We start from the raw sequence: 17,692 nt of genomic DNA on the forward strand, positions 1-17,692 counted from the left end.
GTTGACATATCATGTGAGGACTCCCTGATCAAAAAGATACCGAGCTAATTGAGATCTTGATCCCATACCTTCTGCATTACTCTGTTGACAACGCTTATAGTAATCTTCACTAAGAACTGGGTTGCATACCCTGGGATGGAATGCCCGTTTTAAAGATGGCTCCACGGCCCTAAATGCATGTACGTCTAAGTTTAAGAACATGTTGAAGAAGTCAGTGTCAGAATGCATGCGATCTAGTTTAGGGTATTTTTGACGCCATATTTTGATTGCCTTTATATAGTCTGAATTGTAGAAGCCTGCAAATTCATACATGTAGGTATCAAAGTGGCCATTGTCACGTATAACATCCATCTTGGCTGATTCACTCTTGGTACTACTTCTATGCACTATGTCTGGATCATAGAGGGAAAATGCCATTGGAAAGAAAACCTGCCATCCTTGGATAGAATTCATCCGTACTCTATTCAGAAACTCGTTGGCCAATATCAAGTCCACTGACGACAGAAACATCAGGGTATTTTCAGGAAATTTTGGTGATGCAACTTCCATGACAGAAAACGGTGATGGAACATTGGTTTGGATACTGACCCATTGCAGCTGAGCTCCTTGGTACTTCTTCTCATAATAACTAAGTAATGACTTCTGTTCACTAAACACATCATTTTCTTTCATTTTCTTGGCTTCAGCTGGTTGATAAATGAAGACTGCCGCGAGGGCGGTGTTGTCATGTGGCTCTAAACAGACTTTAGCATAGTTTTCCAGGAACACTTTAAACTGCTCTCTTTCATGAATCTGTACAGGCAGAATGATATAAACTTTAGAATTCTCTGTTACATACGGCATTGGTACAATCTCAACTTTACTTAGCGGCCGCAACATCTGACATCGTTTATGCACAATCTTTTTATCGGCTTTCTTCTTGAGTGCGATATCTAGCGTGTATTCCATTCCTCGGGTGGGATCGTATCTCCTGTAGCCATTTATCAGACTGTGGTAGGTGAAAATGTCGTTGTATTTTTCGTTGAATCTCTCAACAGCTGTTTTGATGATTTCATCAATATCCATTTTGTCTGCTCCAAGGAGTGGTAGCTTGGGTTCGTTCTCTGTGCTACCATAAAGATGCGTCTCGGTGAAGTAATCCCATACTAAAAGATCAAAACGTGTCGTCGCTTTGTACGGTGGTGGGTAGCCAATCGGCCATGTCAATGCTGCCTCTCCACCTGGTAGATATTTACTCACATTCTTGATTGACACCTGTAACTGACTAATTTGTTTGTAGGTCTTTCTTAACTCCAGTTGTGAGAAGTGAGTATGAAGGAAATAGACTGACTGTTGTTCACTGACAGGGTAGACCGTCAATGCTCGGTTCAGGTTGGCTTCTTTCAGTGTTTCATCTGATGGTTTCTTGTGATGTAAATTGAATGTTTTAAACACAGAATCCTGCAACAAAAACATGAGAGAGAATGTTATTGTTTACTTGAAATTAGTACTGGGATAAATGACCAAATCAAAGTTGTAATGATGCAAGATATTTTCATATTTTTTTTTTAATTTGTAAACTACACAGTGTCTATGTCATGCCCTGGATTCTAATAAGGCATTTGTACGGTCGTGGGTTCCATCTTTATAATACACTCTTTTGTTGGGTAAACTTTCCGCAATGCCTTAGACAAACTGATAAGTAGGAAAGTGGGTGTATGGGTGAGTTGGTGGGTGACCCAAAGACTTTGGCTATTCAGTGTGACAATGCCAAACTAGATAACCAGGTCTCTAGGCTAGAAGGTAAATGTAGGTGGGTAGGTGGCTAAGTGGTGTCAGTAGGTAAGGGAGGTATGTAAGGTGTAGGTAGATAGACAGTTGGGTAGGTAGGTACATGTAGGTGGGGCTCAGTGCGTGCAGATGATGAAATTATACTACATGTAGGCATTATACATGTAGAAAAGCACATTTTTACAGAGAGGAAAATGCATAGGCAGAAATATAGCAGAGTGGGTCTACTCACAAACTAACAGATTGGTGGATATATAGACAGGTAGACTGGTGTGACTTTAATATACTTGTCTAAATATGTCTACAAGTAATACATAGTAGCCTTCAACTGGTATGATGTGTAACTCTACAATCTTAATCTATCATCAACGGAATCACACTCACCAAGCCAGTGGACATATTTAGATTGCTAAAGATGACGAGTAACTTTTACTTTCAGCTAAATTTGGTTGTATGGTTTGTATATATCAGAATAAAAGACTACATGTACATCCAGTCAATGGTGCTTGTTTTTCTAAACAAAGTCAGACATCTCAAAGGGATTAATAATAATAATCTTTATTCGTCCAAACAAATTTGGAAATTGTTGAATGGCCATCACAAGAGCAGCGCCCTAGTGTTGAAGAAGCGATTACATTGATGCAAGGCAATACAAATCTATTCTCTCCTTCAGGGAAGAATAGCTGTAATGTGTTGTTAGGCATGATTAGGAGAAATTTCAGGCATATAGCTCTTAAAATACAGGGGCTATGTTTTAGGTAAATTGAAATGTTTTGAATGTGACAATGAAATGGTCATGCTTGATGTCAGTCGGTAGCCGGCCACACATGACATGCCGCATGTTAAGAATAACTTTGCTATGTTATTCTTGTAACTGCAAGAAACAAGTTGTAAGATCTTTTTTTGTTATGTATATCACCAATCACAGTAACAATGATGACTGCCTAAGGGCAATCAGATACCATTACTTAGTTTGAGGTAAACTCATTGTTTTGAAAGTTACAATGAAATACTAGAAGTACATGTACTTGATGCCAGTGGCCACATAAACTTGCTGTACACTGGACAATATTTCATGGTGTTATTAGTTTAACTACAAGAAATAGATTGTAGAGCTTACAACACATTTATTATGTGTACGGCCACCAAGTCACAACAAGCATGACCATGCACCTAAGGCAATATGGATACCATTACAACTTCAAGTAATCTCATTGTTTTGAAAGTTACAATGAACTACCTAAACTTGATGCCTGTGTACACAGCAAACTTGCCTGCACAGAGTGTTGTTATTCATCTAACTGCAAGAAATACTAGTACTTTGTAGGGCTTAAAAGACATGTTTTTGTAATGTACATTTTGTATATCATATGGCCACTTAGTGAAACAAACATCACTGCCTATGGCAATATGGTTATAGTTACAATTTATGATGTACATGTACATGTAGGCTTACAAGGAATACCTATCATAGACCTTGTCAAAAGGTGTACTAGTCTATAGATATATTTGTGATAGTGACCCATTTATATACTTTTGGCTTAAATGGTACAATGATAAAAGCCTAGAGATGCATCAATGGTTTTCAATTCAAATGGAGGATCACTAGATTTGAATGCCAAAAACAACTCTCTCTGGGCTAACAGTGATTTATGTCATTCTATTATAAGGCAGAAACAAATCAATTTGAAACAAAGTTACTTCTGGCCAAAAATGTTCATCAGCTTCTTTCATTCAAATGAATCATAACACACAAGTAGTTCAATATAGTAAACAGCAATGCACTGGGTTTTGGGGTTGTTGGTGGCTAAGTGGTTAAACCACTGCACTTGCCTCTTACTACTGTGGCCGGGGTTCGAACCCATTCAGGGTTGTTGGTGGCCGAGTGGTTAAACCACTTGCCTCTTACCACTGTGGCTGGGGTTCGAACCCATTCAGGGTTGTCGGTGGCCGAGTGGTTAAACCACTTGCCTCTTACTACTGTGGCCGGGGTTCGAACCCATTCAAGGTTGTCAGTGGCTGAGTGGTTAAACCACTTGCCTACCACTGCCGCCGGGGTTTGAACCCATTCAGGGTTTGATTAAAATTTACCACGCTGCAAGTAAGAAGAGTGTCGGTTTTCCCCAGGTACTCCAGTTCCCTCCTACATTAACTCTCATCTCATGAGAGATGGCCCTCACTGGACTTCTTGGGAGATATGGGTTTATAAAGAGATTTTTAAATTTTCTTTTTATTTATCTTGATCCCACAATTAGTGGTCAGTTGTTACTATGGATTTCAAGGTGACCATTCTGATGGACGAAGACAAATCCAAAGCTAAATGCTATTTACTGAATTACACTGCTTGACTGTGTTATAACCTTTGTTGTCCAAAGATACTTATAAGTTATATTACTCAGTGTTATCCCTAGGCTATCAGCTAGCCCTCGGATGTTTTTCTGATAAAATACGACACACAGCCGAACAACGCTATCGAGGATGGAACATCCGAGGTCTAGCGAATGTCATCAGGATATAAATAACTGCCAATCAGAGAACCGTATTAGCGACAAGCACAAACAGAGGACAATAGCTAAATTTTCATGCATATTCATCTTAAGGAGGGGCTTGTAAAAATAACCACCAACGCTAACTAAAATGTGTGAATGACAACGTCTACACACTCATCAAATACAATTACCATAAACTGATAAGACATAGTAATGACTTAAATGTGTTTGTCAACACCTGCATGCAGAGATTGAATATATTAAAGTATATATATGCATATATGGCCCAACCCACCGCTTATCGTAATCTCAATGGAATGTCCGGTCTGAAAATGACATTCGCTAGACTGTTCGGGCAAGCCCTCACATGCGAACTTCGTTCCCTAAGTTATAGTTATAGCATCGAAAGAAAGCCCGAACGTCTAGCAGCAACACTATGTTATCCCTAGCATGGGTTGTAAGAATGGTGGCTAATTTGCATTTTAATTAACATATAAATAACAAAGTAATTTGCATTTGGTTTGCATTGTGATCAGCATATAATATGCATGCCTACAAAATTGGAACACACTCAGTCTGATATGTATATTTTAAGACATACGCACATGTACATTGTGATCAGTCATTTCTCTTCATGTGAAAGCATAATTATGATTTTTGTCATTCACAGATTACTAAAACTTAATAAGGATGGTGGACCACTTTTAAAGCATGGTAGAAACCTGCCAAGCATGGCAGCCTAGGTGGCAAAGACCATGCTTTAGTGGGTAGAACACAGCATGGGTAGAAACCTGTCAGCACTGCAGCCTGGGTGGCAAGGATGGCGTTAGCACTGTGCTATCTCTATACTGGGATCAGGGTAGAACACAGCATGGGTAGAAACCTGCCAAGCATAGCAGCCTACATGTAGGTGGCAGGGAGCTGTGTTAGCACCATGCTTTAGTGGGTAGAACCATGGAAGTATAACCCACAGCATAGTAGAAACCAGCCAAGCATGGCTGCCAATGTGACAAGGACTGTGTAAGTACCATGCTTTAGTGGGTAGAACACAGCATGGTAGAAACCTGCCAAGCATAGTAGCCTAAAATGGCAAGGACTGTGTTAGCACATAGACCCTCCACGTTGGTGGATGGTCTTGGTTAGCACCACACTTTAGTGGGTGGAACCATAGACCCTCCACCAACAGGATACGCAACTGCGGCATTTCCTTTGAAGCGATGTGCGTTTGCATACATTATGTATGATACCACTAGAAACTTGTTGAATAGGATGAAAACAATTGTTTGTCTGTCTTTACTTAATTAGTTCATTCATATAAGTCTAGACATGCAGTACTTAATCTTATATCATCCCCCCCCCCCAATAATGTAAACACTACTATACCCAGTATAATCATGGGGTAAAGGACAAATAATCTATTTTGTTCTTGCGATTTTTCCTCACTTTTTTCCCCTATTGTCTACTGTTATCACTGTCTTATCAGAGTTTACCAACTTTGCATTAATTAGCAGATTACTAATCCTAGAACAAACTCACGGGCTAATTTCCCAATTAACACATTGCACAGTGAGTGTAAACATCTACTGATACTACTAATGGCAGTACACATCAGATCAGTGGATGTTTACACTCATTGCTGCATATTAATTGGGCAAATAACAGGTGAGTTTGTTCTGGAATTAGCAAGCTACTAATTAATGCAAAGCTGATTAACTCTGATAAGACTGTGATATCAGGTAGGAGATAGGAACAAAAAAAAACAGTGAGGGGAAACAGTAATTAAAATTTTATTTGAAATATACAGAAAATAATATTAGAAATTCAGAAAATCATGAGGACAAAACTGATTATTCCTCCTTTTCCTTGTGGTATAATGGCACGACATGTCTTGCCATGTGAAATAGCACTAGCAGTAGATTAGACATGAATGTACATTTGTAGTCTGAAAGGTTCATGTGACTGTCCTTGGTTGTGGTGGAGGGTCTATGGTCCACTTACATATGTAACCACTTACTGTTGGTGAGCATATTACATAAGCATAAACAACAACTGGATCTTTCAAAGTTTCAGGCTAACATGAATGAAAACTAAAAGCAGTGCTATCAAACTGGATTCATCATTGGCTCACATGGTGAGCAAGAGAATGAGATAGATACACAGCCAGAGAGTGATCTACATGTACATGTACACAGGCAGATAGTGAGATACATACACAGCCACAGAGTGACCTACATGTACAGGCAGAGAGTGAGATATACATATAGCCACACAGTGACCAACATGTACACAGGCAGAGAGTGAGATACATACACAGATATGAGATACAAATAATAAGATAAATACAGAGTGCAATACTATAGAGACAAGAAGCACTTACCAAGAACCAACAGACTTGTCATCTAGCATGACAATGTGGTTTGCCCAAATACCCTAGGGACTTGTATCTGGCTTGACAATGCAATTTACCCAAATAGCCTGGAGACTTTGGCTATCTAGCTTGACAAGATAATTTGCCCAAAAATTCAACCAAAAAGCCAGATTGAGTCTCTAGGCTAGTGCCAGTGGCAGGATGACATACACACATACTAGTATTGCACATGTCTACCAACTATCCAGACACCACAAAACATATCAACTGTATTTCATGTTTATCATTCATCTTAAAACAAAGTACAACTTTCGCTGTTTCCTTCAATTACTTATCACAGTATCATCTAAACTATATTTTCAATTTGATCTATATGTAATATACACATACCATAGTACTGTTGTTTGTTTCTGACTGGCTCAAGCCTTAGGGTAAGATCTCAACAACAGTTGTGTCTCAGTCATTCAAGCTGTATAACTTAGGACCTAGTAGTAGTATGATAAACTTTAAGGTTGCTATGTGAAGGATTTTATGCTCTGTGTTTACAGCCAAACAGCTTGCTGCAATGGATTATACATGTAAGCTGTCATGAAGTTGAGGACGAATAATGGGCTATTGTGTTGTCTTAGATCTACCACAGGAGTAGTACATTGTAGTTGTAAACTGCTTTGAGGGGTGTGGGAGCACAGTATTACAAACTTTATATCTTTCGTTATCTTCTTTGTTCTCCTCAGAATATCTATTTTCTGTCAGTTCAGTTCAGTTCATTACATCATTTTTGTTCCGATTATCCATCTCCACATCAACTATTTCTCTGCAATGTTCAGAATAACTAACATGTCTACATAACTGGCATCCTATTGTCCACATTCACTTTGCTGTATTATATATACATTACCTTGCTTAGGACACACACAAAAAATATTTCCTGCCAGGACATTTGTGATGATGCAATTGTTTGGTTTTTTTTGACAATTGTCAAACCTGTTACTCAATGTATGATTTATGGCAGTTACTAAATTCTTTTTATTTAGTACTTTACAGCAAGTGTGTACATGTATGTGGGGCAGATGTCATTAGCTTGTTTACGAATGGCTCTGCAGTTGTCTTCACTGAACCCAGTAGCAATTAATCATTATGTAAGGAGGGTTAGTTTTGTGTTTTCCCCCAGACCTGCAGACTGCATGGACTGGACAAACAAATACAAAAAAAAGAAGTAGGGTATTTAAGTGATGCGCACTGACAAGAAACAATTTATTTTTGCCTTATCAAGTCAGAAGTAAGAACACCACTATTACATTCAAGAACATTGAATTTCACTTACATCAAAAAGTTCAGAACACTGTACTATGGTACATGTATGTGAATCAATACAATGTCCATACTAATCAAGTGAGATAGCAGAAATAAGAATGCCAATATCAAGTTCAATAATGGTGAAAGTACTTACATCAAAGAGTTCGGAGCATTGGACTTTGGTATGTGAATCAATACAATGTCCTAACTCTAAATCTGCCAGGTTAGCCCATGACTGTCCCATACACTCCTCCAGATGACTTCCAAACTTCAACAGCAAATTTCTTGAGATGATAAAACCTGTTACAATATCAAAGGGTAGAAGGTCAGTGAATTAAGTGTGAATAACATCACAACACTTGATAAAGGCTAGTCACACTGTTTTATCTTTCTTATTTCAATATTATTATTAACAAGAGAGCATAACAATGAATAATTGTTTCAAATTAGCTAGTGATAATTTCCATAGGAAATTATTAGAAACAGAGTGGGCATATCATTTCAATACAATTTCCTGTTATATTTGAATAAATAGCTTTCTGAGAGGGGAGAGGTTTGGTGTGAGAATGGTAGGAAATGGTGTGGACATTCAACAACATTTTCATTATTGTCAACTAGTCATCGCCTTGTATACCTGAGTGCAGGGGTCTCCCAAGGTTCTTACAAATGTACAGTGCATTGCAGTGGGGACCATCCTGTGATTTTCACAAACACAAATTTACATACAATGTACTGGGATGTTATGCACATTTCAAGTATCTCTACAACTTTTTTTCTGGGGAAGACATTCATGAAGCCATGAGTTTGGTTGTCATTATTGTAAAGTCTGACTACGATCAGTTTTCAAGATAACGCCTTGCACAGTACAACATTTTACCCACAACTCTCTCTGATTTGTAGTGTTGGACATTATCTCCTTCAAGTCAGACAAATCTCACCAGTGTATAGGGTTTTGTAAAAACATTTTTTCCATTTGGCAATCGTAGAATTGCCACTGATGAATTTCTGAATACCCATTTTCATCGGTCCTGGTATCAGTGATTTATTGTAGAAGGAGTAGCAATTTTAGGAATTTGTCAGCAGACTTTCTTGAAAGACATGCAGAATATTTGCGACGAAACTAAGGAAAATATATGCACCTGTTATGACTTTGCCAAAGATATAGATTTATTTCAATAGGTATGACAAAAGAAATTTACATACTAAAACTCATCATACACACTGACTACCCAAGTTATTGACACTTTGACAGTGAAAAGTGTTTTATTCACAGCACATGCTTAATTTAGTTGTTAGTTCATTTTTGTACAAAATTTAGAACTTTATTTTTTATTCCTAATCGTACTTTTGCTACATATTAATTAAACTTAATTTCTATGCTTAAAATGTTGAAAAGTATGGATTATTGAAAAAGTCATAAAATAAGGAACCTCCAAGCATACCAATCAGAGAGAGTTGTGGGTAAGATATTGTACAGTGCCTTGTACAACCTTGCCTGTAGCACTCCTTCAGGCTATAGACAGGTGTGTCCAGTATCAACAACTCTGTCAACATTGTGGTTTCTAATAATTTATTTTTGAGAGTTGAGTGTAAACACTTGGATTCTCTTTTCTCTTGATAATATGAGTACACAAATAGAAACAATGTGTTAGATATTACCATGGAAACAAGACTGAGTACAGTTCTCTTCCTTGTGATGTAGCTCATTCAAACACATAACCAGCCTGTATACATGTACACACACATTTCCTGCTAGATCCACTCTCTTGAATTCACGCATCAAAATAATCAAAGAAATCAAATACACTGTAATTGTAAAACATAGTCTTGATGACCAGCCTGTGGTTCTAACCACAGTCTGGTCAAATGCCCTCAATCAACACACATTCCATCAGGGTCTTGACTATACAGTGAGTGAAGCCTTACTGTGAAGGTATAAATGGTAACGATACTGTACAGGAACTAGACTATGTAAAACAAGGCATTGTAATTGTAAAACAATGCATTGTAATTGTAAAACAATGCATTGTAATTGTAAAACAATGCATTGTAACTGTAAAACAAGGCACTGTAATTGTAAAACAATGCATTGTAACTGTAAAACAAGGCACTGTAATTGTAAAACAATGCATTGTAACTGTAAAACAAGGCACTGTAATTGTAAAACAATGCATTGTAATTGTAAAACAAGGCACTGTAATTGTAAAACAATGCATTGTAACTGTAAAACAAGGCACTGTAATTGTAAAACAATGCATTGTAACTGTAAAACAAGGCACTGTAATTGTAAAACAATGCATTGTAATTGTAAAACAATGCATTGTAACTGTAAAACAAGGCATTGTAATTGTAAAACAATGCATTGTAATTGTAAAACAAGGCACTGTAATTGTAAAACAAGGCATTGTAATTGTAAAACAATGCATTGTAATGGTAAAACAAGACATTGTAATTGTAAAACAATGCAGATACATTTATTTGTTTCAGTGAATTATCAATATATGCAAATTCACTTGGTTGACAAGTTCAATATGTAAATTGTTGTTTGTTTGACTAGTGGTACCAAGTATCACTACTACATCCATGGTCACTTATTTTTGAAAACTCCATCCAACTCCCTTTCTCGTAATTTTGGCAAAGTATTTTAGACAGGGACACATACATTTTGTAATTTCAGACTTTGCTTGCAGCACCCAATAGACAATACTCCAATGTCTTTTGAGTCTATGATTTCACTTGAACTGCAAAGGTCACCCCAATTCACACCTTCTAAATCCATGTTTGTCTTACCCTATCTATTACTGATAAGACTTCATACTGCTGCATAAACTTATACAAATTTTCAATATTATCAACTCCAGTAGAGAGTTGCTAATTCTGTACATGTCAAACACTGTGTCAACATTTTGACATCTAATGGGTACAAGATACAATAAACTTGCTTTGGTTTTCAATGAAACCTGCTGAAAATTTGGTTTTCGCTTTGTCTTTTATTCTGTGAGATCCCTACAAACACTACCATGGATATATTATATAATCATAAAAAAAAATCATGAACTTGACTCAAATCTAGAACATAATATTTGGCACAGAGTCAGCATAACTAAGCTTATGATCTCAGCACATAATTTACAATCAAAAGACTACGATACCAAGGAAAATTTGAAATTTATCATCAAAGTTTTTCAAATTATCTCAAAAAGAATATTTTAAAAGAAAAATGGGTTCAAATGATGATTTTATCACTATTAGCTTTGGAAAATTCTCTAATTCATTATTATCTATGTATTCAATACTCTACTTTTTGTTGTTTCTATATGGTTTTTTTTTTTACTTTAGATAATGTATTTTTGTTTTATATTATTTCATGTCATATAAAATATACTATACTATAAATATTATTAAGATTCATAACATATTACTTATTAGATAATGCATCAACCAATCTGGTTAAAATTTGATGTGGCAGATATGGCTCAAGATTCAAGAAGTGTACATTAACACAGGGTCGTATGTGGGAAGGTGACAATCATCCCCGGAACAACAAAATTGACAACAAAGACACTAAATGAAGGAAACAGAGGTAAATAAAGAAAGCAAGTCGTCTTTCACTACATCAGATTTTTATATCAGCTTATGTATTAATGCCATCCAAAGCCAAATATATTACCAAAAGAGATGTACTATACACCATACATCAGTACATTGCGTATATCAGTGAATTGACAATACAATGTACTCTATGCAGACTATTTATTCAACCCTTGCCGTGTGTAAATTGACTTTGGAAACTTCTGAACACCTTATGGCATCACAGAACTATCAACAGTACAACAAACAGATGGCTGACACTGACAGTAAAGTCCTAAGGTAATACTTAAATAAAAAATGTGAGAAGTGTTATGTAGATTACACACACAAGGTGTCTACAAGTGCAAGTACTTTTGTTACAAAGTTGATGGTATGCCAGTCATGTAGTTCTCTGCATACTGTCAGATCCAATGTTATTTACACATTTTCTTTCCATTCTCCTCTAAGTCAATATTTCCGTTTCGGTGTCTACACACTACTGTATCAACTGTGGTATTGGTTTCCAGTGGTTATTAGTTACAAGTAACACAATCTTGATCATGACGATGTGATGTGTACTAATACTGCATTCACTCAAACGTCTATGTTTAAAAATCAATAACTTGTCAGAAATATTAATGTTAGCAACCAGAGATGGAGGACATAGATTAAATAAAGCTGGGGCAAATTTTCAACATGTGGAAATCTACCGGGTTGAGGATGAATACATTTAGGTAAATGCCAGGATTTCAATCCACAGGTTCTCACATTAGTGTTATGTTATGTTATCATTGGAGCCATAAAGATTATAAATGTACATAGGATCATTGTTGTTGTTTTTTTTTGTTGTGGGTCAACTTCTTCTATAGCACTGCTATAGTACATGTACCTGTACAACTGTTTTCACTGCTAAATTTTACATGAGCCGACCAACATGGATTGATCATCAAATTTCTTAAAACAAATAATCCACATGTTTTACAAAGTAGCTGAAGCAAGAACAAGAAAGACAGTGAAAAAAGAATTTGCAAGGAAGTACTATGTACCTTGGGAAAAGCATTTCACATACACAGACATACATACTACATGCATGTCGCCACGACTCCACAATTAGCCCCCCCCCCCCCCAAAAAAAAAAAAAAAGAAGCATTGTTTTTGGTCAATGTGCACATCACTTAAATACCCTCATGTCTGTCTCTTTTTTTCCCATGTTTGTTCCACACATGCAGTCTGCAGATCCTGGGGAAACACAAATATAACCCTCCCTGTACATCAGTGAAGACCACTGCAGAGTCAATCATGAACAAGCAAATGACATCTGCCCCACATACACACTTGCTCTAAAGTACTAAATAAAAAGAACAGTAACTGCCATAAATAGTAGATTGAGTGACAGGTTTGTTGAGAATTTAAAAAAAAAAATTGTGTCATCACACCACTTCACTGATTAATGAATGGTATTTCAGAAAATGAAAGAATCAAGTCATTTCCATAAACATAATTTACTGGTGATTGTTAAAATGATTGACACATACATACACTACCAGACACCCAGCACTATATCTCACAGTAGAAGTCAATTTTTATCAACTTATCAACATCTCAGTAGTAAATACAAAAGCTGGTATCATTCAAAGAGTGGAAATTTTCTGTCAAAATTTTGTTAGAAGTGCGAAAATGAAGTTCAGCAATCACACTGCCAACAGAACCCCCCCCCCCACCCCCCAAAGTTCACTTAATGAGCTTGTGTGACATTGTGCAATCGTCCCTTACTGTATAGCTATTACAACCCAGCTGACTATGCCATGTCATGCAAGTCCATCATTGTTTATTTTACTCCATCCATGAAAAAGATCACTACCTTGCTACAACTGTAAACCTTGCTATAAAACTTACAACAATATCCTATTGACAGATAAATTAAAACGATACATCATTAAAAGTCAAATGTCTACTCTATATATTTCTGCTGGTACCGTGTTGCGGTGATAGACAGTACATGTACTTGTATTTTACAGGCAAACACACTAACACACAGACACACATACCAGTACTTTTTAAAATGAGTATACTCTACATGTACATGTACATGTACCAGCATCTCTGCTCAGTTAAGTTATGAGAAGTGTAGAATAGCCATCTTTTCAGGTTTACTCAGAATGGGATACATACATGTACACGTAGCCATTTCATAGTCATACTGAACCTGAACAACTTGACTCCATCTACAATATAAGTCCCAGACACTAGTATTTTACCCACAGGGTCTCCCTAATACATCCATACTCTACCCAACTGACTGAATCTTGACTGCACTACAGTGTGTGTAATACAGTCACAGATCCAGCCTGTAGACAGACTTCATCCATTGCTTGAAACCTTATTAAACCATAGACAGTGGCGGGTCACTGTCTATGATTAAACTGTGACCATTTCTTACAAATTGCAATTAGTTTAAATTTATTATTGTTCCCTTCATTCTAGCATAGACAGTGGAGGTCTGTGCTAGAATGAAGGCCCACTGTCAGTGTCTATGATTCTAGACATAGCATCTCACACATATTATACATGGAAATTATGTTTAAATGTATTGTAATGCAGAAGTTATATGTACAAAGTTTGACAATGACATGGACATAAATGTCAACATGTCTTGGTGATTCCAAATTTTAACATGTACCTACTAATACATGTATGAAATACATGCACAGACAGATATACATTATACATAATCCATACATTGCCATACAAGGACAATTCCCATTTAAAATGTGTAAATTTAAATTTTAAAAAATTAAAACATTCCAAGTTATACTACAAGAATACAAACTATTTACCAGTATTTGAAATAAACCAAACCAAACAAATTGATTTCAAAAATGAATGTATTTTGGAAATGTTTGATTTCTCTCTCATTTGTATAACTTCAGAGTGCAAGTTATTCCCAGCTGTATGCTATTAGCATCTCATACTAATTTGATATTTTGACACGGAAACAGACCATATGTTGAAATGTAAACTTATAATTAAATATTTCCCTGGCATTATAAAATCTATCCAAACAACAAGGAAACAGAATTTTTAGTTTATATAGACTATACATATTTACGTTCAGTTTATGTATGAATATATATTACTATATTCGACCATCTTGTACCCTTTACCAATATTCTCAAGGACAGTGTCACATAACTAATCTATACAACATCTCTGAAATTTACTAAGTATTGGATACTGGCACTTTCTAAATGACTTGATTGATTGATTGATTGATTGAGTGATTGATTGATTGATTGATTGAGTGATTGATTGATTGATTGATTGATTGATTGATTGGTTAATTGCTTGACCCTTTGATGACTAAATTTGTTCAACATCTACTACACTTGCCCTTGTCATACTATTATAGCACACATACCCGTACATGTACTTAATAAAGATACCAGAAATGACTCACAGGATTTCACTACTTGATGAAATACTTTGGAAAAAAAAGAATCTTTATACTTTCACATTTTTTTAAATTTTTTTTTGGCTTTTAATAATGGTGTTGTGACATTACCAAGTTTGAGAATGTGCATAAATCAATCAGTCAGTCAATCAATCAATCAATCAATCAATCAATCAATCAAAGAATTTGCAAAGTGTCAAAATTCAATACAAAGTAAGGTTCTATGGCTCTCAATAAGAACAGGTTTAGTAAATCTATATTCAAGGCATGAAAGCTAGGTATGAACAGCTGTTTTTTGATAAACATACAGTCACTGTAATCAATGAGCCCCTTTTATAATTCAAATTGAATCTTATCCACAAAGCTACATGTACCTGCTTTCATTCCGATTCCCCTGTAGCTAGGGTTTGACAAATTGGTGAAAACATCAACATTTCCACCAGACATGTCCGCAAAAATAAGAATAACAAGTCTTTTGTAGAAGACACAGTCCCAGGGGTCACTGAATGGTGATACAATTTTAAAAACAAATTTATGGTAACAAATAAATACTAAAATACTATTGGTCACTGGGTCTCTGGGTGTATACTGTGAGTAGAAGAAAACAGGTCTTGGTAGTCACACCTCTTATCTAGTATCAGGATTATAGCATAGAACATAGACTGGTGGAGGGTCTATGCATAAAAGAACTAACCACAAGTAATTATCCCATTTTGTGTAACCCCATTATTTATTTTCTTCCAGTTTTTCCTCTACATGTATCTACTATTACTACAGTGACCAATCACATAAATGACGAAGTTGAAAGTTTTTACTAAAATAATTTGAGATGTCATATTTATGTTACTTCACCATATTCAAATTATCATGCATCAAGAATTTGATATATGCGTGCTTTAAAAATAAACTACCACATAATAAAGTAATTGCAAAAAATAGGTGGGTGAAATACTGAGTCTGTGGGGGAAATACACATGTAGGGAAATTATATGTCTAGACATCCACCCACTTGTTATGAACTATGTTGGCTGCCTCAAAATGCACTTGCAAATTGCCATTTGAGGTAAGAAATGGTACATGTACAAATGTAGTTGACAAAAGGTTAGTAGGTAGCCTTGGTCAAATTAAAAATTTAATATAAAAATTTAATATAAAAAATTTAAAATAGAAATCAAATTGAATTATATATACAATATAGACTTAATTCAGGATCTTATAAGTCATTACTCGGAGTTTCACGCTTCCTCAGCGATCATCAGGCGACTGATAAAATTGGGATTGACAATGTCAATATGTACACGTAAATGTCTTTATTCTTTTGAATTAAGTCTATAATGCTCTGCTACTAATATTGCATCGAGCACTGTTCTCTCCAGTGTGTGTGTGTGTGTGTGTGTGTGTGTGTGTGTGTGTGTGTGAGAGAGAGAGAGAGAGAGAGAGAGAGAGAGAGAGAGAGAGAGAGAGAGAGAGAGAGAGAGAGAGAGAGAGAGAGAGAGAGAGAGAGAGAGAGAGAGAGAGAGAGAGAGAGAGAGAGAGAGAGGGGGGGGGGGGGGTATTTTGAACAATTTCACATGTGGGTTGTAAGAGTTCATTACTGGGGCGTACAATCTATTTTATATTCCCTTGTGATTGCTTACTCATCAATCCACTTCAAATCAAACGAGTAACCCACATGCACAAACTTGTCATTGGCTTTCATATCTAGTGAGTAGCACCTCCATTTGAAAACCAGTAACGGGTTGCTAGACTCTAGGTGATTGAAACAGTCAGGCGAGTGAGTAATCTCGCACAATTTTACAATAACACTACTGTTAAACTTTACCTGGTTCACTTTGGCAGTAAGTTATGTCCATGTCAGCATCATGTTGAGGCATTCCCATGTAAGAATCTCTACCAATACTCATATGGTTGACAAACTCCATTAATCGATGTCCGTAGACATATGTATCGTCCTGCATCATGAGGAACCAGTCGTACTCGTTCCCATAATGGTCAAAGATGTATTTCCAAGTGTGGAACATTTGGTTGACTGGCTGTGTGTCTGGAAAGGTGACCACTGTCAACGCGGTTGGTGTAGTGGCTGGTCGGATATTCGTGAAAAACACTAGTTTTGATACATAGTGAGCCAAAGTTTTGTTCAAAGCTACACTGAGTGAATTTTCATTCACAAGTTGTTTCGTGGCTACGATTGCGACAAAAAGCTTTTCTTTGATTCCCAGCTCAGAGGAAATGTAACGAGTCCTAACCACTCTCGTCTTCTCTTTTTCAACTTTCTTTTCCGGTGGCTTGTTCTGTGTCATTAAAACTGGTTCGAAGTCTTCCTGAGCATAACTAAAACCGCTTTTCTCCTCTGGATTTGCAACATAAGCCGTTGTTTTTCTGCTTCTACCGATGTGCACAAAACTATCCAAACCACAGTTTGTGTCTAGAAGTGGAGAACACAGTAAGCTGAGGGTGATTCCGAGACACACACCAATAACAATTGGGATGATCGGACGAACCCGAGTAAAACAGCACGGAATCGTGCCTCGGAGAAGGAACTTCATCTTCTACGACACAAATGAATCAAATAAAAATAATCACGACAAGTATATGCTATATATCTCGTAGTATTCGTCACATAAGACGGACCACGTAGCCACATCATCACCTCCGGATGTCGTCCATTTTGCTCTCTTAGTTTGTTGACGAATAGCACCCTCTATTGGCAGTCCCAGAAATGAAACGAAGGTATGAGATTACCCAGAA

The 17,692-nt window shown here is 36.6% G+C and overlaps 1 protein-coding gene across 1 annotated transcript; it reads right to left on the reverse strand.

Moving 5' to 3' along the window:
- LOC144433899 (chondroitin sulfate glucuronyltransferase-like) lies at positions 1-17,604 on the reverse strand. The gene is made up of 3 exons (XM_078122298.1): positions 16,767-17,604; positions 8,078-8,223; positions 1-1,440 (listed from the first exon to the last, which is right to left on the reverse strand). The coding sequence occupies exons 1-3, from the start codon at positions 17,488-17,490 to the stop codon at positions 10-12; spliced, it is 2,301 nt and encodes a 766-aa protein (XP_077978424.1). The 5' UTR covers positions 17,491-17,604; the 3' UTR covers positions 1-9.
- Positions 17,605-17,692: the final 88 nt, after the last annotated feature.

This window comes from Glandiceps talaboti, chromosome 4 (genome assembly GCF_964340395.1).
Source record: "Glandiceps talaboti chromosome 4, keGlaTala1.1, whole genome shotgun sequence".
Lineage (NCBI taxonomy): Eukaryota > Metazoa > Hemichordata > Enteropneusta > Spengelidae > Glandiceps > Glandiceps talaboti.